This window comes from Fusarium pseudograminearum, chromosome 3 (assembly GCF_000303195.2).
Source record: "Fusarium pseudograminearum CS3096 chromosome 3, whole genome shotgun sequence".
NCBI lineage: Eukaryota > Fungi > Ascomycota > Sordariomycetes > Hypocreales > Nectriaceae > Fusarium > Fusarium pseudograminearum.
In genome coordinates this window covers 6,286,589-6,310,867 of record NC_031953.1, presented here as the reverse complement: position 1 = coordinate 6,310,867, position 24,279 = coordinate 6,286,589, and the positions used below count along the sequence as shown (strand labels likewise).

Genomic DNA, 24,279 nt, shown 5'->3' with positions numbered 1-24,279 from the left:
CTGGGTGGCGGATATGGATGATCCCTCTATTCTCTTACCTGTCGGTGCTGTAGGAGAACTACTTGTCGAGGGTCCCATTGTCGGGCGAGGCTACGTTGACCCCGTCAAGACGGCAGAGGTCTTTATTGACCCTCCTACGTGGCTTACAACACAGTATCCCAGAGTCTACCGGTCTGGAGATATTGGGCGGTATAACCCTGACGGTACTTGCTCCTTCGTTCGTCGGCGAGATAACCAGGTCAAGGTCCGTGGCCAGCGTATCGAGCTGAATGAGGTCGAGGTCCATGTATCCCAAGCCGATGAAGACCTACAACACACAGTTGTCCTGCTTCCCAAGACAGGTGCTTGCCACGGACGTCTGACCACAGTGCTCTCGCGTCGCCAACAGCAAGAGGAAGTTGAAGCACAGCGCGTGTTGTGCCCTGTGACCAACGAAGAGGACAGGAATCGCAACGCCGCCCTCCGAAACAAGTTATCGTCAACGTTGCCTGGGTATATGATACCCAAGATTTGGATCACAGTGGAGCAGCTACCTCTTACCACCAACGGCAAGATGGATCGTCGAAAGATCCAGGACTGGGTGCATGCCCTGACGGAGCAAGAACTAGCAGCAATCGTTTCATCGACAGAAACGACGGCCACAGGGATGCAAGATACAAGGAAGCTTACGCCCATGGAAGAGCAGCTTGTCAAAGCCTGGAGCCAGGTCCTCAACTTGCCTGCCAGTTCCTTACCGCTAGACCAATCCTTTACCAGTCTCGGCGGCGACTCCATTTCTGCGATGCAGATTGTTTCCAGGGCCAGAGAGTGTGGTGTCACTGTCTCGGTTGACAAGGTTCTTCGCAGCGAATCCCTTTCAGAGCTTGCCAACCATGCGCGTTTCAAGGCTCTCGCCCCCAACAGCAACGAGATACAATCCTTGGTGGTGGAGAAGACAGAGCCGTTCCCTCTGTTGCCAATCCAGCGCATGTTCTTCGAGATGAATCCTTCTGGCAACAACCATTTCAACCAGACATTCACGGTCAGACTCTCCAAGACTTTATCTGCTGAGCGAATCGAGTCTGCCATTGCCACCGTGGTGAAGCATCATCCCATGCTTCGTGCGCGCTTCCTCAAAGATCACAACGGTGATTGGACTCAACAGATTGTACCTGATGCCGAGACCAGCTTGGGATTCCGACAACAAAGCTTCCAGTCTCTGTCCGATGCGGTACCTGTTCTCGATGAGTTGCAGACAAGCCTTGACATTCAGAATGGACCACTCGTGGCATCCTGTCTTATCAACCTTCCTGATGCTCAGGTACTCTCTCTCGCAGCTCACCATCTGGTAGTTGACCTTGTATCCTGGCGTGTCATACTCTCTGACCTCGAGATTTTGTTATCATCCGATTCTAAATCTCTTCCATCACTTGCTCCCGCACCTGTCACGATGCCCGCTTGGACAGATGCCCTCCTCTCGCGAGCAAAGGACTACAATGTCGAATCAGTCCTCCCTTTCACTGTGCCATCAGCCAACTTTGGCTTTTGGGATATGGACCAAGGCCGCGAGAACGTCATGGCAGATACAGTTGTCATCCAGTCCCGTTTAGACGCGTCTAGCACAGCAGCATTGCTAGGACGCGCCAACATTGCCTTCAGAACAGACCCAGATGACTTGATGCTAGCAGCCCTGGCGTTTTCCTTCCTCCGCGTCTTCCCTGAGCGATCAATCCCGACCATTTACGCTGAGGGTCACGGTCGCAATGCATGGGATGATAGTATCGACTTGTCACGTACCGTAGGCTGGTTCACAACTATGTACCCCCTTGTTTCCTCCGCGACTACTCGCGATCTTGTTGAGACAGTTCGTCAAGTCAAGGACATAAGGCATAGCATCCGCGACAAGGGATTCCCGTACTTTGCAAGTCGATATCTCACCGCGCAAGGCCGTGATGCCTTCAAAGAGCATACCAACATGGAGGTTCTCTTCAATTACCTAGGCCAGTACCAGCAACTGCAGCAGTCTGATACCGTTCTCCGAGAGCTTCAAGAGCCACTCGAGATTCAGGACGCTGCGCCAAGTGCACCTCGAATGGCACTTATTGACATCCTCGCCGCTGTCGAAGGCTCCGAGCTGGTCCTGTCAATAGGCTACAATGGAAGGATGGGCCATCGAGATCGTCTACAACTCTGGCTGAACGAGTACACCGCCGCCCTGCGATCTCTGTCAACAGAACTCCCCACTATGTCTCCCTCCTTCACTCCAGGAGACTTCCCCCTCCTCGGCATTGATGATGCTGGCCTCAAGTCCCTAACCGCGACGTGCAAAGCCAAGGTTGGATCTTTGGACCCAGCAATGGTCGAATCAATCTACCCGTGCTCGCCGCTACAGCAGGGTATTCTTGTCAGCCAGTCTCAGGATGCCAAATCCTACGTCGTGTACGCAGCGTGGAAGATCCGCCCTGCACGTGGAACGTCATTCAATGTCAACCAACTGAAGGATGCCTGGCGACGACTTGTGCGCTACCACCCCGTGCTACGTACTGTCTTCTGCGAGAACGGGACATCCGACGGGGGTCACGCCCAAGTCTTGTTGAGGGCTGATACTGCTGCTGCTGAGCCGATCATAAAGGAGATTCAGTGTCAGAGATCTGACGTTGCCGAGTTCCTAAGATCCTCAACTTCATCCCTACCAACAGACAAGCCACCCCACATCTTGTCCATCTGCACCACCGATAACGAGACTTATGTATCTCTTCAAGTCAGTCACGCCCTGATTGATGGTACTTCTATGGAGCTGGTGATGGATGATCTCGTACGTTCTTACAACGGCGATCTACAAGGATCCGGCCCATCATATAACGACTACATCTCCCATATTTGCAGCGAACCTATTGCTCGATCGCTCTCCTATTGGACGGAAGCTCTCGCCGACACTCAACCTTGCCTCTTCCCAGTCCTCTCTGCTGAAGGCACTAGTAGAGTGTTGAACAGGATCACGCTTCCTGTTTCCAGCAGTACCACCGATGCTATGCGCCAACTTGGCCGCGCGCATGCCATCTCCGTCTCCAACATCTTTCAGTTGGCCTGGTCCCTGGTGCTCCGGGCTTTTACAGGCTCAGATAGTGTTTGTTTTGGCTATCTGACATCTGGCCGCGATGTACCAGTAGACAGAATCGAGGCAATGGTCGGCCCATTGATCAGTATGCTCGTCTCCAGCACCAAATTTGGGGATAGCGATGACGAGGCACAATCCGCCTTGGATCTACTCAAGTCGATCAATCGCAGCTATCTTGACAGTCTACCTCACCAGCATTGCTCGCTTGGAAGTATTCAAAATGCTTTGGGTGTCAGCAACACAGGTCTCTTCAATACAGTCATGTCTCTGCAAAAGTTAAACGAAGAGGCCGAGACATCAGAAGAGTTTGGCTTCGACATCGTGGACTCACACGACCCCAGCGAGTACAACATGACTCTCAACATACTCGATTTCAACAACATTGTCGAGTTGCATTTCACATATTGGACAGACAAGCTATCAGATAGCTATGCTTCGGCGGTTGTTGACGCTACACTCCGCGCAGTAGAAGCTATTGTTAATGACCCAAGCCGCAAGATGCCTGTTGTCGATCTCTTGGGCGATTCCGAACGCCAAGGCCTCGTATCCCGAATCAACCAAGATCACCCAACCTTGCAGACGACCGTCCACGCTATCATCGAAGCCCAGGTGAAGGCAATCCCAGACAATTGTGCCGTCACCTCATGGGAGGGCGATCTATCATACACAGAGCTCGACCGTCACGCCACCCGCCTTGCCGTACACTTACGTAGTCTCGGCGTCGGGCCTGAAGTCACAGTTCCACTGTGCTTCAAGAAGAGCATCTGGACCGTTGTTGCCATATTGGCCGTGATGAAGGCCGGAGGTGTCTTTGTACCTCTGGATCCTGCTCATCCGGCTGATCGTATAAAGGGAATTGTGGAACAGCTCCCATCTCGTATTGTTGCACTCACATCACCTCAATGCGTCCTCACAGTCGCCCATCTTGTCGACAACACCATTTCCGTCGATGCATCCTCTATTGCGCAACTGGAGAACGTTTCGAGTGCTGAATCTCTGTCTCCTGGAGCCACACCGTCCAATGCGGTGTACATCATCTTTACTTCTGGTTCAACCGGTCAGCCTAAGGGAGTGGTTCTTGAGCATAGTGCCGCCGCTTCAGGAACAACAGCCCACGGACACGACATGTCTTACAGCCGAGAGTCAAGAGTCCTTCAATTTTCTTCGTATTCTTTTGATGCCTCTATTCTGGAGATTCTCACAACACTCGTGTACGGCGGCTGTATCTGTGTCCTATCGGAGGAGGAGCGCATTAACGACCTCGTTGGTGGTATCAATCGACTTCGCGTCAATTGGGCATTCCTTACTCCGGCTGTTGCCATGATGGTCGAGCCATCGCAAGTTCCTACTCTTCGTCTTCTTGCCCTTGGAGGCGCACCTCTATGGCTTGCCGTCTTGCAGAAATGGACCGCTGTAGGCACATGTCGGGTTGTTAATGGCTATGGACCTACAGAATGCTGCGCACTCTCCACGCATAACTACTATAGCCGATCCTATATGAGACCCGAAGTCATCGGTAAGGCCATGGGCTGTAACACATGGGTAGTCGATCCGCGGGATCCTAACATCCTTATGCCCATCGGCGCGGTGGGTGAACTGCTTATCGAAGGACCTATTGTGGCCCGAGGCTACCTCAATGACCTTGTCAAAACTCAAGATGCCTTCTTGGATGGTGTATCGTGGCTTCCTAGCGGTCGACTATACCGCACAGGTGATATTGTCTCCTACGCTACCGAAGGGAATGGGGACAAGATCTCCTACATCCGCCGGAAGGATACCCAGGTCAAGGTCCGCGGTCAACGCATCGAACTCGGGGAGATCAGCTACCAGATTGGTGCTTCGCATGGCAGTATAGTCGCTCATCTTGTTGTGCTTGGATCCCGAGGCAAGTTCTCTGGACAGATCGTTGCCATCTTTGCCTTGGACGGCTTTCCCACGCATCAACAAGGTAACGACGAACCCCTGCAGCTTCTGGACAGTCCTCAAGACCTTGCCAAGGTTAGGGCTATCATTTCGGAAGTCAGCGAGTTTATCAGTGATAAACTGCCCTCTTCTATGCAGCCTTCTGCTATGGTTCCTGTGAACCATATGCCAATCAACACGTCTGGAAAGATCGAGGCCCGTCGCGTCAGCGCTTGGATAGACGGCCTCGACGATGCAACATATGCCCGCATCATGCGTATCGCTGATGAGCCTGATGATGAGCCCGAGAACGAGCCTGAGGCCAACGTCATTCAGAAGAGCGAGGCTGAAGACATTATACGAGCCGTGGTTGCCGAGGTGGTCAACGTACCGCTGGAGCAGGTCCCTCTACGACGCTCCTTCTTTGCAATTGGCGGCGACTCCATCTCTGCCATGGCAGTCGTTTCTCGTTGTCGCAGTCGTGGTATCACTTTTACCGTCTCGGATATCTTCAAACACAAGACCATCACTGCTCTAGCTCAATTCGTCAGCCAGGCCACTCAACTGATCACCAAAAAAGATGGCGATGGCATCGATAGGTCCGACGAGGCCAATGTGGATTTCTCTCTATCTCCTATTCAACAAATGTTCTTTGACATGTACCCAGATGGTGTCAATCACTTCAACCAGAGCTTCTTGGTCCAGCTCCCGAGCACAGAGGCTTTGACCTCGACGGCTGTGCATGAAGCCATCCGCCAGCTCGTAGATCGACACTCGATGCTGCGTGCTCGGTTCAGTGACGAAGACGGCGATTGGGTGCAACGAGTCACTCCTTCTGGGGATGCCAAGTCACTCAAATACGAAGTGCACAATGGTGTCAACGTTGACCAGGTGGTCAAGCTCATTGATGTCATACAGACCTCGTTGGATATTCGCACCGGTCCCGTCATGGCGGCGTCTCTTTTGAACCTCACTGACAAGCGACGTATCCTGGTCTTGGTTGCCCATCATCTTGTCATCGATATGGTCTCATGGCGAGTTCTGCTGGAAGAGCTCGAAGTCATCCTGTCTGGCAACGGGCACACACTACAGAATACACAGACGTCACTCCCTTTCCAAGCTTGGGTCCGCACTCAGCCCCGTCGAGTGCAGAAATGGAGTCCATCGCGTGTCCTCCCTTACGATATTCCGAAACCCCGAATGGACTATTGGCTAAAGCGAGGAGAGGACAATACGTGCGGTGACACTCGCGAATTAGGATTTACCTTGGACGCGGATGCAACAAAGGCACTCCTGGGTTCTTGCAATGAAGCTTTCCAGACCGACCCCCAGGATCTCTTCCTCGCAGCTGCCTTTCAATCTTTTGCGGATGCCTTCCCCGATCGTGGTCCCCCGGCCATCTTTGTTGAAGGCCACGGGCGTGGCGACGGTGGTTCTGAAGGCCTAGACCTCTCTCGAACAGTTGGATGGTTCACCTCCATTGTTCCGGTTGCCTTACCAGAGGGTGTCGTTGCTACCAATGTTGTCGACACCCTGATGAGGATCAAGGATGTCCGCAGGTCGGTTCCAGGCCAAGGTGTGCCATACTTCTCCTACCGGTACCTCTCCGCAGCTGGCGTGAGAAAGTTCCGGAACCATGATAAGATGGAGATTTTGTTCAATTACTTTGGCCAGTATCAGCAGCTCGAACGCGATGATGCTCTCCTGAGACCTGTTGTTGGAGATGAGTTCCCTCAGTACGATGCCGATGCCTCTGTTGAACGCCTTGCCATCTTCGACGTAGCTGGCGCTGTAACCTCAGGTCGGGCTTCAGTAACTATTACGATGCCTGGCACCTTGGCTCAAGATCGCATTGACGGCGTTAGTCTTTGGCTTGATCGTCTCAAGCACCACCTGACAAGTCTCGTTCAAGTCACGAGCGACATGTCAACAGCCTTCACCCTCCATGACCTGCCTCTGGTCAAGAACATGTCTTACGACGAGCTGTCTGACATGCGGGAAGTATGCCTCGAACATACCGGCCTTTGGGGTCCCGGTGCTATCGAGGAGATTTTCCCATGTTCTCCCATTCAGCAGGGTATCTTGCTAAGCCAGGCTCACAGGCCCGACCTGTACGATGTGCGAGTCGCTCTTGAGGTGAGCTCGCGCAACGGTTCACTGAGCGCCCAAAGCCTGGGAGACGCCTGGAGACATGTCGTTCTGCGGCAGCCAATGTTACGTACCGCCTTCCTACCAAACATGCGTGGCAATGGCTCGTTTGACCAGGCTGTCCTACGGGACCCTTTACCGTCTATTCGACATGTAGACCTGGGAGACGCTACGGACGACGAAATGGCTTTACAGACAGTCAAACAGTCGATAGCCGAGACCAAGGGCGACATCTTTTCCTATGGAAAGCTTCCACATGAGTTTACAACTTATACGATCGGCAACAAGACATTCGTGTTTATTCGCCTCAGTCACGCTTTGGTAGACGGTTTCTCATTGCCGATAGTGCTGAATGATCTTCGGGAGGCCTTTGCCCATCGACTCAGTACCACTCCCGGTCTCTCCTACCGAGAGTTGGTATCATTCATCAACCAACAGCCAGCTGATCAGGCTATCGGACACTGGGTCGACTTTCTCAAAGGCTCAACTCCCTGTCGCCTCCCTCCTCTCCTCGACGACGCCAGTGTTCCTTCGTCGCCCGAGCTACTAGCGATAGAGGTAGAAGTGCCTTGTTCCAATGCGCTGAGAGCACTCTGTGCCGAACATGGCGTCACTATGGCCATTGTCTTTCAGCTCGCTTGGGCACTCGTCCTGCGTGCCTATACTGGTGAAGACGACGTCATGTTTGGTTACCTTACATCCGGTCGAGACGCGCCTATCGAAGGTGTAAGCACACTTGTCGGACCTCTTATCAACATGCTCACCTGCCGTGCCATCTTCAACGATCGTAACAAGACTGTCCTGCAGCTACTTTCACAATTGCAGGACGACTTTATCAACGGAATCTCTAACCAACACGTCTCGTTGGCTGAGATCCAACACCATCTTGGCATTGGCTCAGAGGGTCTCTTCACATCCATCATCTCATTCCAGCGTCATGATGCTGCTGCAGGCGCCGCAAACGATGACGACGGCCTACTCAAGATGACACCGATAGATGGACGTGACCCTACTGAGTACGATCTTTCGGTCAACGTGCTCGATGAGGCTGACAAGGATATACAAATTCACTTCACCCACTGGACGTCCAAAGCCTCACCTTCCCACGCAAAGCAGATGATGCGAGCGCTTTCAGCTGCCCTGGTTGCTATCTCTACCAAGCCCAATCAACCTTTAGTCAAGGTCGACTTGGTTGGTGCCGAAACGCGACGTGAAATGGATGCCTGGAACGCCACTGGGATCGAGTTCGTGTCCGATGAGTGTATACATAACATCATCGAGCGAAATTCCCAAGCTACGCCGGATCGTCAGGCCATTTGTGGCTGGGACCGGACATTTACGTACCGCGAGCTTGATGAGGCTGCCAATGCCTTCGCCCACCATATACACTCCCTGGTTGATCTCAAGCCCGATACCTTTGTCGCAACCTGTTTTGACAAGTCAGCCTGGACTATCGTCGCGCAGCTGGCTATCCTCAAGAGCGGCGGAGCATTTGTTGCCATCGATCCTACGCATCCCGCCGATCGCGTCGAGACCATTTTGTCCGAGTTGGGATCACCCCCAATCTTGCTGACCGAATCGAAACATCACGAGCGTTTCAAGGTGTTGTTCCCACACGTCGTCACTGTCAATGAGGACACTCTCAGCTCTCTGGGTGTTCCCAATGGTCCTCCTTCGACTCTTGTACGCCACAGTAATACGGCCTATGCCATATTTACTTCTGGTAGTACTGGCCGACCCAAGGGCATTGTCATTGAGCATGGATCCCTATCCACAGCTGCACTAACACATGCTGGCCCATATCAGATCACAAGTGATACCCGGGCTTTACAGTTTGCTGCGTACACATTCGACGTATCAATCGGCGAGACTTTCTACCCGCTATCTCAGGGAGGCTGTGTTTGTGTCCCTTCAGATGCCGCTCGACTTGAGGACCTAGCAGGCGCAATCAATGGCCTATCTGCAGATTGGTCATTCCTAACACCGACTGTTGCTGATCTCCTCGACCCATCACTTGTCCCTGGCCTCAAGACGCTAGTCTTGGGTGGTGAAGCACCCACATCTGTTAACATTCGTCGCTGGCATGACAAAGTATTCCTCATTAGTGGCTATGGCCCTGCAGAGACTACTATCTGGTGTAACGCCACAGGTCGTCTGAATGGGAACAGTGATCCTGCTAATCTTGGCCCACCGATGGGTGCCCGCGTCTGGGTAACTGATGCTGACGACCCGTCTGTGCTTCTCCCTGTTGGAGCCGTCGGAGAGCTCCTTATTGAAGGGCCTCTGGTTAGTCGTGGCTATACCGACCCCGAAAAGACCGCGGCGGCTTTCATTAGTCCACCCGGATGGATGACCACGGCCTATCCAGGAAAGCTCATCTACAGAAGTGGAGATATCGGTCGTTCGCGTCCTGATGGTACCTTCTCGTTTGTACGCAGACGGGATAACCAGGTCAAGGTACGCGGTCAACGTGTTGAGCTCAACGAGGTCGAGGTGCACATATCACAGGCCAAAATCAGCATTCGTCACGCCGTCGTGCTCTACCCGAAGAGCGGTGCTTGTCAGGGTCGTCTCACTGCAGTACTATCCCATCATTCTCTGGGAGGTGAGGAACTGGATCAAAAGCAGACAGTGCCCGGCTCGGAAGGTATCATTGCTGTGCAGAGTGATGAGGCCATTTCCGCCAGCGACTTGATCCAGGACAGACTCTTGTCGACGTTACCACCATACATGATTCCCAAGATTTGGATCACTGTTGAACACCTGCCATCTACAACCAACGGCAAGATGGATCGTCGTCAGATCTTAACCTGGGTGGAATCGCTAACGGATGACAACTTGGCCAGCATCGTCCAACGCCAGTCTAACACGACTGGATCAGTTGAGTCACCGACAAAGCCCAAGACCAAGATGGAAGAGCATTTCCTCCAAATCTGGTCCAACGCTCTCAATCTGCCCATTGATGCAATTCCCCACAACCAGCCCTTCACCAGCCTCGGCGGAGACTCCATCACCGCCATGCAAGTCCTCGCGAGGGCGAGAGAACGCGGCATCACTACGACTGTCCACGATATCCTTCGGAGCCGATCTATCGCTGACTTAGCTGGTCGCTCCCGTTTCAAGAACATTCAATTGAACGGATCAGAGGATTCCAAGGCTTTGACTGTCATTACCGACCAGCCGTTTCCCTTGTTACCCGTCCAACGACTGTTCTTCAAAACTCAAACCTCAGTCAACCATCACTTCAATCAGTCGTTTATTGTCCGCCTTTCGAGAACATTCACAGCCGATCAGGTCCGTGCGGCTATCAGGGCTATCGTTGAGCATCATCCAATGCTTCGTGCAAGGTTCTTTACCGACGGAAATGAATGGAAACAGAAGATCTCTTCAGACATCGCTGGAAGCTTCAAGTTCCAACACCACAATTGTTCCAGCCTACCTGACTCTATCGAGACTCTTGATGCACTACAGGCCAGCTTGAATATTAGTCAAGGACCATTGCTTACATCCTGTCTTCTCGAGCTCTCAGATGGCCAAGCACTCTTCCTTGCCGCTCATCACCTCGTCGTCGACCTTGTTTCCTGGCGTGTCATCCTGGCCGATCTGGAGAAGCTTCTGGCGGCCACTTCGGGCGCAACAAGTCTCCCATCGCTCGAGCAAGAGGGTATCTCAATGCCAGCATGGACAGAGGCGTTGATACAAAAGTCTACTGAGTATGACATCAACTCTGTGCTTCCTTTTACGGTTCCTGCTGCCGACTTCTCGTTCTGGGATATGGATCCCGCCAAGGAAACGAATATCATGGCAGATACCGCCTCACTCCAGGTGCGGGTTGATGGGGCTAGTACCGCAGCTCTTCTCGGTCCTGCCAATGCAGCCTTCGGCACAGACCCAGACGATTTGATGATTGCAGCTCTTATCTTCTCTTTCCGAAGTGTCTTCCACGAGCGTTCATCAATCCCAGCTGTATATACAGAGTCCCACGGCCGCAATGCATGGGACGATGGCATCGACCTATCGCGCACTGTTGGCTGGTTGACTACCATCTACCCTGTAGCTGTGTCTGACTTGCACAATGCAGAACGTGACCTTCTGCGTGTAGTCCGGCAGGTTAAGGATATTCGTCGAAGCATTCCCGGAAAAGGACTGCCCTATTTTGCATACAGATACCTAACTGAAGAGGGCCGGGCTGCATTCGAATACCACGATGATATGGAGATTCTCTTCAACTATTTGGGGCAGTATCAGCAACTGCAGAAAACCGACACGATCATCCAGCAAATCGGAGAAACCACTTTAAGCACACAGGACGCTTCCGATTCCACAAACCGATTGGCTCTCATGGATGTAGTTGCAGCAGTCGAAGGTTCCGAACTGGTTCTGTCGCTTGGGTATAATACAAGGATGCAGCACAAGCATCGCTTCCAAGCGTGGCTGGACAGCTTCAAGTACATGCTGGAGACCCTTGCATCCCAGCTCCCCGCCATTCCAGCGACACTCACCCCCAGCGATCTTCCTCTGTTGTCTCTAGGAGAAGATGGTCTCTCTACACTCGCAGCTGCCTGTCACGCCAAGGTGGGTAGTTGGGGCCCCGATGTCGTCGAAGCCTCCTACCCTTGCTCCCCGTTACAACAAGGCATTCTTCTCAGCCAAGCCAAGGACGAGTCAGCATACGTGGTATCTGGCATTTGGAAGGTATCTCCTGCAAAGGAAGGATCGCCAGTCAATCTGGATCAACTACAAAACGCCTGGCGCCGTCTTGTCCAATATCATCAGATCCTGCGTACAGTATTCTGTGAAAGCGGCAGAAGTGACGGTATTTACGCCCAAGTTGTCCTCCGAGAGAACGCAATAGCAGCTCAGCCTACAATTGAGGTTCGAAAATGCGATGGACCTGATCCTCTCGCATTCCTCCACTCATCGACCCCAGCGCTGCCATCAGACAAGCCCCCTCACGCGCTGCTCATCTGTGATGTTGGCACTGATGTATATCTTTCATTCAACATCAGCCATGCATTGATGGACGGGACCTCCTTGGGTCTTATGATGGACGATCTACTTCGTGGGTATCATGGAACGTTGGAAGGAGTTGGACCTTCCTATGAGCCCTACATTTCTCACGTCTACAACAAGCCCGTATCCCAGTCCCTCTCTTACTGGTCTGACACACTGGCCAACGCACGCCCTTGCCATTTCCCCGTGCTTGTGGACGCAGATGGAGATGATACGGTAAGGTCGCTAAACAAGATCATGCGCCCCGTCCCAGGCATCGAGGCCATGCGCCAACTCGGCCGAACCCACGGCGTGTCCATTGCCAACTTCTTCCAGGTGGCCTGGGCATTAGTCTTGCGTGCCTTTACGGGCTCTGACGATATCTGCTTCGGTTATCTTACTTCAGGACGCGATGTTCCTGTAGACCGTATAGACGAGATTGTCGGTCCTCTGATCAGCATGCTTGTCTCAAGTGCCGACTTCAGCATGGCTGATGGTGCCCCCTCTGCACTTGAGTTGCTACAGACAATGAATCGCACCTACATTGACAGCCTTCCCCACCAACATTGCTCGTTGGCCGACATACAGCGCGTGTTGCGGATCGGCAACAAGGGTCTGTTCAATACCGCTTTGTCGCTACAAAGGGTGACTACAGGAGACGAGACTCAAGACCAGATTGAGATCAACGTTGTCGAGGGAGATGACCCTAGCGAGGTAAGTAAACTTGAATCTACCCTCACAGATAACACGTTTAACTAACACGAGGAATAGTATAATATTACAGTGAATGTAGTCGACTATGGTGAGACTATCGATCTGCATTTCACGTACTGGTCCGATAAGATATCCGATAGCCACGCATCGGATGTTGTCGAGGCTTTGATACGTGCACTAGATGCAATCGTCCAGGATCCTCACCGCACTCTACCGGCCGTCGACATGCTGGGAGACAGCGGTCGCAAGCGCATCATGGAATGGAATGGAGATGGACAAGCGCAACCCGCTCTCAACTCGACCGTCCATGCTCTTATCGAAGCCCACGTCAAGGAGTCACCAAACAGCTGCGCTGTCACCTCGTCGTGGGAGGGCGAACTCTCTTATGCCGAACTTGATAATTACGCCACCCGGCTCTCGGTCTACTTGCGGAGCCTTGGTGTTGGACCCGAGGTGACGGTACCGCTCATCTTCACAAAGAGCATCTGGATGGTTGTCTCTATGCTTGCCGTTATGAAAGCAGGCGGCGTGTTCGTGCCTCTAGACCCAGCCCATCCACCTGAGCGCATCGCCATGATCGTCGAGCAACTTCCCAGCAGGGCTGTTGCGCTGGCATCGCCTGACCGTACCAGCCTTATCTCCAGTCTCGTTGATAATGTCGTGGCGTTGGACGCTAATGAAGCTGCCCGTATCGCCAAAGACACCGACGGAGATAACGAGCTACCATCAGATGCAGCTACGCCAGATAACGCTGTCTACATTATCTTCACATCGGGATCGACTGGCCAGCCCAAGGGAGTCGTATTGGACCACCGCGCTACTGCAACAGGTACCACAGCTCACGGGCGTGCTATGTGCTACACCAAGGACGTGAGAACGCTTCAATTCTCATCTTATGCCTTTGATGCCTGCATTACAGAGATCGTCACTACCCTCGTTTATGGAGGCTGTGTTTGCGTTCTCTCAGAGGACGAGAGGATAAACGACCTTGCCGCAGCTATTAACCGGCTGCAGGCCACCTGGATGCTGCTAACGCCCGCGGTAGCTAGTACACTCGACCCGTCCGAGGTACCTTGCATCCGGTACATCGCTCTAGGAGGAGAGTCTTCAAGCCATGCTACCAACAAGAAATGGAGCAAGGGCTGCACAGTCCTCCATGCCTATGGGCCAACGGAATGCTGTGTCATGTGCGCTTATGACGATAGGACGGGGCTTCCTACACGTCCTGAGGTCATTGGTGGCTCCGTAGGTTCCAACAATTGGGTAGTTGATCCTCGCGACCCAAGTGTTCTGATGCCCATCGGCGCCGTGGGAGAGCTCCTCGTCCAAGGCCCGATCATGGCACGCGGATATCTCAACAACCCCGACAAGACGCAAGAAGCCTTCCTGGACACTGGCCTTCCACCGGTGTCTGGACTCTCCCGTGCCTACAGGACAGGAGATCTTGTCTCCTACTGCAACGAGGGCAAGGGTAACAAACTCACTTTCGTGCGACGCAAGGACACTCAGGTCAAGGTGCGAGGCCAACGCATCGAGCTGGGCGAGATCAGCCACCAGATCAGTGCCTCCAACGACAAGGTAGCGACCCAAATGGTAACGCTAGGCTCCCGCGGTACCTTGAACGGAAAGATTGTCGCCGTCCTGACCCTTCGTGGCTTACAGACCACAGAGGATGGCGGGGATACTGAGCCTCTGCAGATTCTGGATAACCCCAAAGACATCCAAATCGCCAGGGATATCGTGGCAGAAGTCCAGAACTATATTGCCGATAAGTTACCTGGATACATGCATCCTTCAGTCATGATTGTCGTCAATCGGATGCCCATCAACTCGTCCGGCAAACTCGAAACTCGACGTGTGGCTCAGTGGATTGATGAAGTGACGGACGAGATGTACGAGCGCATCATCAAGAACCTGGCTGACACCGAGCCAGAGGCTGGATCCGAGAGCGCACAAAACGTTGTTGTACAGATCATCAGCGAGGCAGTAGCTGAGGTCATTAACCTGTCAGGCAAGGTGTCCCTGCGTCGCTCATTCATCAGCATGGGAGGTGACTCCATCACCGCTATGCAAGTCATGGCCCTCTGCCGACGACGAGGCGTCTCGCTACCTGTTCAGGACATACTCAAGAGCAACAACATCATCTGCATGGCGGCCAAGGCACAGCAGATTGGGGGTTCCTCCGTGGACTCAGCCAAGGATGAGGACGAGTTTGCACCCTTTCCCCTGTCACCCATCCAGAAACTCCATCTCACACAATTCCCTGATGGCGAGAACCACTACAATCAAAGCATGCTTCTCAAGCTGCGACGCCCTATTTCAGAGACTGTTCTTCACGAGGCTCTTTTGCAATTAGTGTGTCGTCATCCTATGCTCCGCGCCCGTTTCGACAATGACTCAACACGTGGGCAATGGACTCAGAGGGTGACCAACGACGTCCAAGGCTCGCTCTCCTACGCCACTACCAAGTTTGACACTTTGGAAGAGGCCATGGATACTATGATCGAAGCCGAGCGTGGCCTTGATATTACTGCCGGTCCACTGGTGGCAGCCCGGGTAGTCCGAGTTCAAGACTCTATGTCTATCTTCTTGGTCGCGCACCATCTTGTTATAGATCTCGTGTCCTGGCGAATAGTTTTGCAAGATCTAGAGCAACTTATCGCGGGGACTTCTTTACCTGGAACACAGATGTCGTGGTCATACCAACGATGGGCTCACAGTCTTGCGAAGTATGCCGAGGCAAACGCATCGACTGCACTCGCGCTTCCCTTTACACCAACAGAGCCAGATCTCGATTTCTGGGCAGTGAAGGAGACTTCTAATGACTTTAACAATTTGGTGCAGGGCGACTTCACTCTGGATCCTTCCCTGACCTCCGCCCTTCTTGATGCTGCAGACAAGAACCTCAAGGCCGAAGTCCTCGACGTCCTACTAGCCATGGCCGCACACACCTTCTCCTCCGTGTTCTCTGGCAGAGCAGCACCCACATTCCACACCGAGACTCATGGCCGAGACCACCCGCAAGATACGACGGCTTCAGTGCATGAAACAATCGGTTGGTTCACTGCCATTGCTCCACTTGTGCTTGACACCCCGAGCGATGAGTACATTGACTCTGTCATTCGCGTCAAGGACATGCGTCGTGCTATACCAGGCCTGGGAATTCCCTACTTCACGGCCAAGACCCTTCAGGGGTCCCAGACTCTACCGGTAGAGATTCTATTCAACTATCTCGGCCGATTCCAGCAGCTTGAGCGCGACGATGGGCTTTTTGAGTCTCTTCCAAAGTCCATGGGCCCCGTCGATGTCAATCTTTCAGCTGCCCGCCTATCAGTCATTGATATCTCTGCAGTCGTTGAGAAGGATGCCCTGACCGTGTCCTGGAACTACAGTACACAGATTCAGCATCAGGACAAGTTGTCCAAGTGGTTTGCCCTGTATGAGCAGGCATTGCATGATGTCGTCTCTGCACTACAGAAGACATCCTTGCAACTCACAAAGAGCGATGTGCCCCTTCTGCCCATCTCCCACCAACAGCTCAAGCCACTCAACGAGACACTGGCAGCCGTGTCGCGCAATGGTGTTGAGGCAGTAGAGGATGTTTATCCCACGTCTCCCATGCAGCGCGGTATCCTTCTCAGTCAGTCCAAGGATTCCTCGCAGTACGACGTCCACGCGGTCTGGGAGATTACCCCTACCAACCGCCACGACTCAGTTGACGTTTCTCGTCTCCAGCGTGCCTGGTACCGCGTCATCCAGCGACATCCTATGCTACGCACCGTTTTCATTGACAGTCTTGTGGATAACTCCCCATTCGACCAGGTTGTCCTCAACAAGTTCCGTCCCTCTATCAAGTTACTGACCTTCGATGATGATGAGGAGGATTATGACTCTATGATGGAAGAGCTTTGGGAGTCAGCGCATGGGAGCTTCGCACCAAATGCTCCTCAACACCGCCTTGCACTTTGTTCCGATACTCAAGGAAAGGTCTACGCACACTTCCAGGTCAGCCACGCCTTGATCGATGCGGGTTCCTTGCGAACTATCATCAAGGACTGGTCTCTCGCCTATGCCAGCCCTAACCTCACCATGACCCCTGGTACACCCTACTCAGCCTATATCGCCCACATCCAAAAGACGTCCCTCGATGCATCCCTACGCTTCTGGTCAGCCCAGCTCGAGGGTGCAACAGCATGCCGTCTTCCTCGACTCACTGATGGTCTTGCACCCACAGACCAAAGTGAGATCCGTCATCTTCATACCGACGTCGACTCAGGAACCCGCCTCAAGGCCCTAGCAAAGGAGCTCAACATTTCCATGGCCAGCATCTTCCAACTCGCATGGGCATTAGTGCTCCGTTCCTACACTAATCTCCATGACATTTGTTTTGGTTATGTTTCCTCAGGCAGAGACGTCGAGATTGATGGCATTGTAGACGCCGTAGGACCATTCATCAACATCCTCGTCTCCCGCATTGTCTTTGGTAGAGGAGACACAGCTGCCGCAATGCTCAAACAGCTATTCTCCACTTATCTGGACAGTCTACCGCACCAGCATGCGTCGTTGGCTGACATCACGCACGCACTCAAGATGCCTGGTGGAAAGCTATTCAACACAGCCTTTTCATTCCAGAAGATCTCTCAGTCTAACGGCAGTGCCAAGGCTCAGGACCTTCCACTCTCGTTTAGCACCATTGGGGGAGCTGATCCCACAGAGGTATGTTGACCATTGCTGACGACAAGCATCCTTTCAGAGGTAATAGAAAGCTAACACATGATAGTTTGACGTAACAATCACCGTGATCGAGAACGACTCGAGCATTGAGTTTTCCATTCAATACTCGACCTCATTCCTTTCCGAACCCCAAGCCAACAATCTCTCTCAGAGTCTCATTCAGGCTCTAGATGCTATTGAAGCCACTCCATTAGAGGCCATCGAAACTCTCGATCTTGTGCCCGCAAAGCACATGGAGCAGCTCAAGACGTGGGGCGATCGTCTCCCTCCCACTGTCGACAGACGTGTTCACGATCTATTTGACGACATGGTTCGCAGCACACCAACAGCACCTGCTATCCATGCCTGGGACGGAGAGTTCACATATGCCGAGCTAGACAGGGAATCATCACGTCTGGCTGGTCTTCTTCTCAAGCAAGGTGTCAAGCCCGATAGCTTTGTTGCTCTCTGCTTTGAGAAATCAGCCTGGGTCGCAGTTGCTTATCTCGCCATCCTCAAAGCGGGCGCTGCCTTTATGCTCTTGGACCCAGAAGCGCCCATAGAGCGTATCCAGTACATGATGGAACAGACCAAGACATCTATGGTTCTTTGTTCGCCCACATACAAGGACATGGTTGATGACTGGGACGCTACTGCCATCGTGATTAGCAAAGAGGTCATGGGTACGCTACCTGATTTCGCTGGTCCATTCCCGAATATTTCAACTTCCAGCGCCGCATACATCATCTTCACGTCTGGCACGACTGGCAAGCCCAAGGGTGCTGTTATTGAACACGGTGCATACTGCAGCAGTGCCATTGCGCAGAAGAATGCCCTGTACATCGGACCCGGGTCTCGATTTTTGCAGTTCGCTTCTTTCATGTTTGATGCCACCATGATTGAAATGGTCACGCCCCTTCTTTCAGGTGGATGTGTCTGCATACCGCGACGACAGGATATCATCAGCGCCTTACCTCGCGTGGTGAGAGAAATGGACATCAACATGGCGATTCTCACCTCTTCCTTTATACGAACCATGAGCCCAGAGGAGGTGCCTACTATCAAGAGGTTGATCCAGGGCGGAGAGCCTTTATCCCAGAAGGACATTGATATCTGGGCTGACAAAGTCATACTGGGCAACGCCTATGGTCCCAGTGAATGCTCAGTCATGGCATCTTGCCTATCTGATGTATTGAGAACATCTGAGCCGTCCAACATCGGCTTCCCCGCGGCATGCGCCCACTGGGTGACAGAGCCAGCCAACATGCATCGCCTTGTTCCTATCGGTGCCATCGGCGAGCTCCTCCTTCAAGGCCCAACACTTTCACGAGGCTATATCAACAATCCTGACAAGACCGCCGAGGCGTTTGTCACGGGGCTCAACTGGGCCACGCAAGTAGGCCGAGACCCTGACACGCGTTTCTACGCCACTGGTGACCTGGTGCGCCTTAACTCTGATGGTTCGGTTACCTTTGTCGGCCGCAAAGATACACAGATCAAGATCCATGGTCAACGAATGGAGTTGGGCGAGATCCAGCATCATTTGACAACCATTGATGAGATCCGACACTCGGTCGTCTTGAGCCCATCTGAAGGTCCCCTCCAAAAGCGACTTGTAGCTGTACTTGAGCTCGCCAACATTTCCTCTACAGCTGCCTCATCCGAAGAGATCCAGCTTATCGCGCCTTCCCTCCGCTCAAAGGCCACAGAGAGCATCCAGCGCATTCGCGACACTATCACCCAGCGTCTTCCATCCTACATGATTCCATCCACCTGGATCGTCGTACAAAGCATGCCAACCATGATATCTGGAAAGCTCAATCTTCCAGCCGTCCAATTCTGGGTCCAGAACATCAACGACGAGACTTACCAGGAGCTTCATGCAGCAGAGGCAGTCAGTGAGCTAGACTCGAGCGACTATGTCGCTATGCAAGTCAGTCGTAAACTGAGCTCGCTTCTTGTCGATGCCCCTGGTAGCACGGGTAAGCTAGAAGACTTTGTGGGCAAGGATATCGTGCCGATGCAGTGTGGCCTGGACTCTATCACAGCTATTTCATTCTCGACATGGTTGCGCAAGACGTTTGGTGTAACCATCTCGCTCGCTACCTTGCTATCTCTTGACACGAGTATTCAGACACTTGCCGTGACCATCAAGGCTGATATGGCCAAGGTCGGACCCTCAGGTCCATCCAATGTCCAGTCTATCACGGAATCAACATCCACAACAAAGGCGGCCGTCGACCTACACTCAGAGTTTCAACACTACGATCAGATATTGTCCCAGCTACCAGTATCTGAGATCCCGAATACTGGCGTTGTTAAAATTCCGTCCAACTTCCTTGTTACAGGCTCAACTGGTTTCCTCGGCAGCCAAATTGTCAGGCAACTCATCCTCCGGCCTAACATCAACAAAGTATTCTGCCTCGTCCGCGCTGAAGACGACACCCAGGCTCAAGAGCGAATGATGGAGGTCGCCCGCAAGGGACAATGGTGGCAACCCGAACTTTCTGATCGTATCGAAGCATGGAGCGGCGACCTGGCCAAACCGCATCTTGGACTCGATGACACACGCTGGGCATCTGTAGTCGGCGGTTCCATTGATGCCATCATCCACAACGGCGCTATGGTCCACTGGCATCTTGGCTATCGTGACCTCAAGGACGCCAATGTAGGCAGCACGTTTGACCTTCTGTCAGCTTTGTCCAAAGCCCCGTCGCCCCCGCGCTTCGCCTACGTGACGGGCGGTTACTTCCCCGATGAGGACAGAACGGACAATGAGGTCTTGGACCTATTGCAAGGTGGCGATGGTTACTCGCAGACAAAGTTCCTCTCCGAAGCGCTCGTCCGCTCTCATGGGCAGCGACTACGTCAACATTCGGCAACATTCCCTATGCCCGTCGTCATTCAACCAGGCCTCGTTATTGGCGACGCAGACCATGGAGTTTCCAACCTTGATGATTTCCTGTGGCGAGTTGTAGCTTCTTCTCTCCGCATTGGCGCGTACAATGTCGACGAGTTCAATGACCCCAACGCCTGGCTGCTGGTCGCTGGCAGTGATCAGATCGCTACGTCTGCCGTGGATGCTTGTATGACAACAGTCTCTACCTCGACAACAACAATCCCGCCATCTATTCGTTTCGTTGATGGCGTCCCTGTCAAAGAACTCTGGAACCTACTTATGGATGAATTCGACTTCTCTCTTCGCCCCATGTCTGGCCCAGAATGGCTTCAAGCTCTTGAGAATGATATGGATAGCGAAGGTCCTAGTCATCCGCTCTTCCCTGTCTTCGAGTTTCTCCAACTGAAACAAGGAGCTGTCGGCACGCTCAAGCCCACGAACGGGGTCTCTATTTGTCCCCAGGTTGAGACCCTATATCGTCTCAGGCAAAGTGTTGACTACCTCAACAACATTGGATTCTTTGCTTCATCAGACTCAGTTTCTCCCTTTGCCTCTAAGGCTGCTTTCAGACGTACTGGCTTGAGACCTGCTAAAACGGCACATTTTTAAGAATTGTTGGTATATAGTTAGCTGTAGTGTTTTCATTTTTATATTATACATCTTAGGTTAGAGAATAAGATCGTTACTTCCATCCTTCTTCCTTCGCACATTGACCGTGTTCGCATTGATCCCTCGGTTCAGATTGTCAAGCCTAACATCTCCAAGGCCAAGATTGAAACGTGGGCTATATCGCAGACTGCTAGTTACCTGAGCGGTGATCTGAACATCTACGACTCTATGCCAGGTGCGACGTTTCTGGAAGTTGAGGGTCTCGCTGTCAGCATGCCCGGAGCTGCAGAAGGTTCCAGTGACCGGTCCATGTTTTCCAGGACCATCTGGGGTAATGATGTATCGCTCGGACTTCTTGACCCCGAGCGAAATGTGACTCGTTGAGCGCGTGTCCATGTTTTATGTCAAGCGTATCGTCGACGAGATCCCGCCCTCTGGAAGAGCATAGTTCATCTGGTATCACAAATGCATGTTTGAGGTATTTGGAGAACACATGCGTGTTGTTGCGGCTGGGGAGCACTCCATCATTAAACCTGACTGACTCAACGACGATTTCTCTGTTCTATCTACAATCGACGCTGAGTACGCAGAGGATATTGACATCAAGCTGCTCCACGCCGTCGGAGGTCATTTCGCTGAAGTTGTACGCGGCAACGAGCAACTCCTCGAGGTGATGACCAAGGATGACATGCTAAACCGTTTCTACATGGAGGGCTACGCTAGTATCCCAACCAACAAGTTTTTCGGCGATATCATGAAGCAACTCACCTTCAAGTACCCGCGCGCCAAGGTGCTTGAGATTGGCGCTGGTACTGGTGGCACATCTTGGAGTATCCTCAACGCAATTGAGGATGCCTACGACTCCTACACCTACACGGATATCTCGCCCGGTTTCTTTCCTAACGTGGCTATGGTGTCTGTGGTCGGACCTTCTATCCTCTTTTACAATGCCGATGAAACATTTGCCCATGTCGTCACGTCGGAGTTGGAAGCGATACAACTCCAGCGTCAATTTGCTACATCAATGACCGGTGCACCTGCAGAATGGATCAAAGTACATCCTCTTGCTTAACATCGCGCCATGCAACGAGCAATTCCCCACGATACCACGATCTTCATAGATTGCTCTGGTAGTACCAATTACCAAGCCTCTACCTTCATCGCTTCTCTTCCAGCTACCTGCAGAACGTATTGCCTAGGCTCATGGCTTGTGTCTACCGCTCTTAAGACTTCCAATATCACTACCGCCACCTTCCTTAGCCAATGTCTTGCGGCAGCTTCTACGTATCGCGTCACTAAGCCCGAAATAATTGAAGCCTCCACTGTCGCTAGTTCAAATGCCAGCATTATTAGCTTTAGGACATTCATTACGGATTGGACCAGCAGGTTCGCCCTGCCGCTTACTGTCAAGCCTCTTGAAGCGTAAACACTCTTCAAGTCTGATAGGACATACCTGATAGCTGGTATGGCTGGTGGTTTAGGTCTTTCTATCTACTAGATAGTGGGCTCTTCGCGACGGTGCAAAGCCTATGGTCATTGTTGAACCGGCGCTTTAAGACCTAAAAGGTCACTGTAACTATAACGCTTAGCGCGCTATATCTTTTGGTACAGTGGCTTACGGTTTGACGTTTATCACCAGCCGCAATCCCCAACACCCTTGCAGCCAAGGTACTAAGCACACACACCACCTAGACAGTATCTTCCATGACACTGAACTGGACTTCTTCACTTGTCTGGGTTCCGTGGCTTTAGTCATTGGTAATGTCGGACAGTCAAACTACCACGCAGCCAATTTCTTCATGGACAGTCTCATCAACCAACGTTGTACCCACGGTCTCGCAGCTTCCATCATCCACATCGCCTATGTCACAGACGTCGGCTATGTCACACGCGAGGAGCGCGACCACCACCTTGACTCTCACTTCCGCAAGGTTCGTCTCATGCCCACTTCAGAAACGGACATGCACCATGCTTTTACGGAGGCTATCCGTGGTGGTAAGCCAGACAGTATCACTGGGAGCCACGACATCATCATGGGTATTGAGCCATTGACTGAGCCTGTTTCACTGGATCAGCAGCCACTTTGGATGAAGGATCCTCGTTTCGGACATTTTGCGCCTCTTACCTCTGTTCATTTCCAGTAGGAGAATGGTACAGTTGCCACTGCTGGTAACATCAGGCAATTCGTCGAGGATGGTAATGACAACGACCAAGCTGTCGCAGCATCGATGCGGACGACGAGATGAAGCGCCTTTCCAATCGGTCTTGGGATCTCGAACGAGGAGATACATTCGAGCTTGTCTTGATGAGTCGCGACTGTGACAACCATGAGCTATTCATTGCTTATCATCACATTCTCATGGATCTTGTTGGTCCGGGTATCATCATGCGCGACCTGAATACTTCCTACCAGATGAAGCTCCTTGATCGCAGCGTCGATAGTGTCGCTGTACATGACGAGACTCGAGTCGCTCATGCTATTGAAGTGGGATGTGGACCTGTGGTTAAGTTTGGACAAGAGACCGTTCTTCAAAGAAGCTCTCTCGGCTTCGATTTGTCTCTCATCCACATCTTTTGCGCCCTCGCCAACGGCGGTCGTCTCATCATCGCACCCTCAGATCTTCGACGAGACCCTACCGCACTATCCGACCTTCTGAGCAGAGAGCAAGTCACACTGACTATTGCGACTTCATCCGAGTACCTCGCTTAGTTCCGATACGGGTACACTTCTCTCGTTGAGAACCGAGGATGGAAGCATGCTTGTATGGGTGGTGAGCAGGTGACTCGTCAATAGAAGAATGAGTTCGCTCGTCTTGGTCACGAAGGACTGCAAATTACCAATTACTACGGACCGACCGAGATTACTGCTGCAGCAACTTTCCAGACCATTCGCGCAAGAGGCTGGCATAATGATTATTAAAGAGAAAAATCAGGGCTTCATAATGATACAGAAATAGATTTAATTGTCCTTCATTTATTACGACATTTAATTGATTGAAGTTATCACGGTCCAAGTGGTTGAGTTGCTGTAGGGTGGCGTGTCCACAGACCTTTGATCAGTAATTTTACCTCTCGCTCCACTCTACAAGGTTGTTGCTAGAATCTCGGAGTCAGCAATCAATCGCGCACGAGGTCAACGAGGAGACGTCGCTTCCGTCTAGTTCAAGCATCATTCCAGTGGTGTCAAGATTCCTGCTAACAAGCT

The 24,279-nt window shown here is 52.4% G+C and overlaps 1 protein-coding gene across 1 annotated transcript in view; it reads left to right on the top strand.

Moving 5' to 3' along the window:
• NPS5 overlaps positions 1 to 23,784 on the top strand; it is a gene marked incomplete at both ends in the record, with an annotated part of 37,432 nt that extends 13,648 nt beyond the window's left edge. Inside the window, 7 exons of the mRNA XM_009255614.1 lie at positions 54 to 12,853; positions 12,911 to 17,569; positions 17,634 to 21,036; positions 21,136 to 21,446; positions 21,658 to 22,128; positions 22,664 to 23,214; positions 23,298 to 23,784. Coding sequence (XP_009253889.1) covers positions 54 to 12,853; positions 12,911 to 17,569; positions 17,634 to 21,036; positions 21,136 to 21,446; positions 21,658 to 22,128; positions 22,664 to 23,214; positions 23,298 to 23,784 — 22,682 coding nt within the window. The remainder of the gene's footprint in view (positions 1 to 53; positions 12,854 to 12,910; positions 17,570 to 17,633; positions 21,037 to 21,135; positions 21,447 to 21,657; positions 22,129 to 22,663; positions 23,215 to 23,297) is intronic.
• Positions 23,785 to 24,279: the final 495 nt, after the last annotated feature.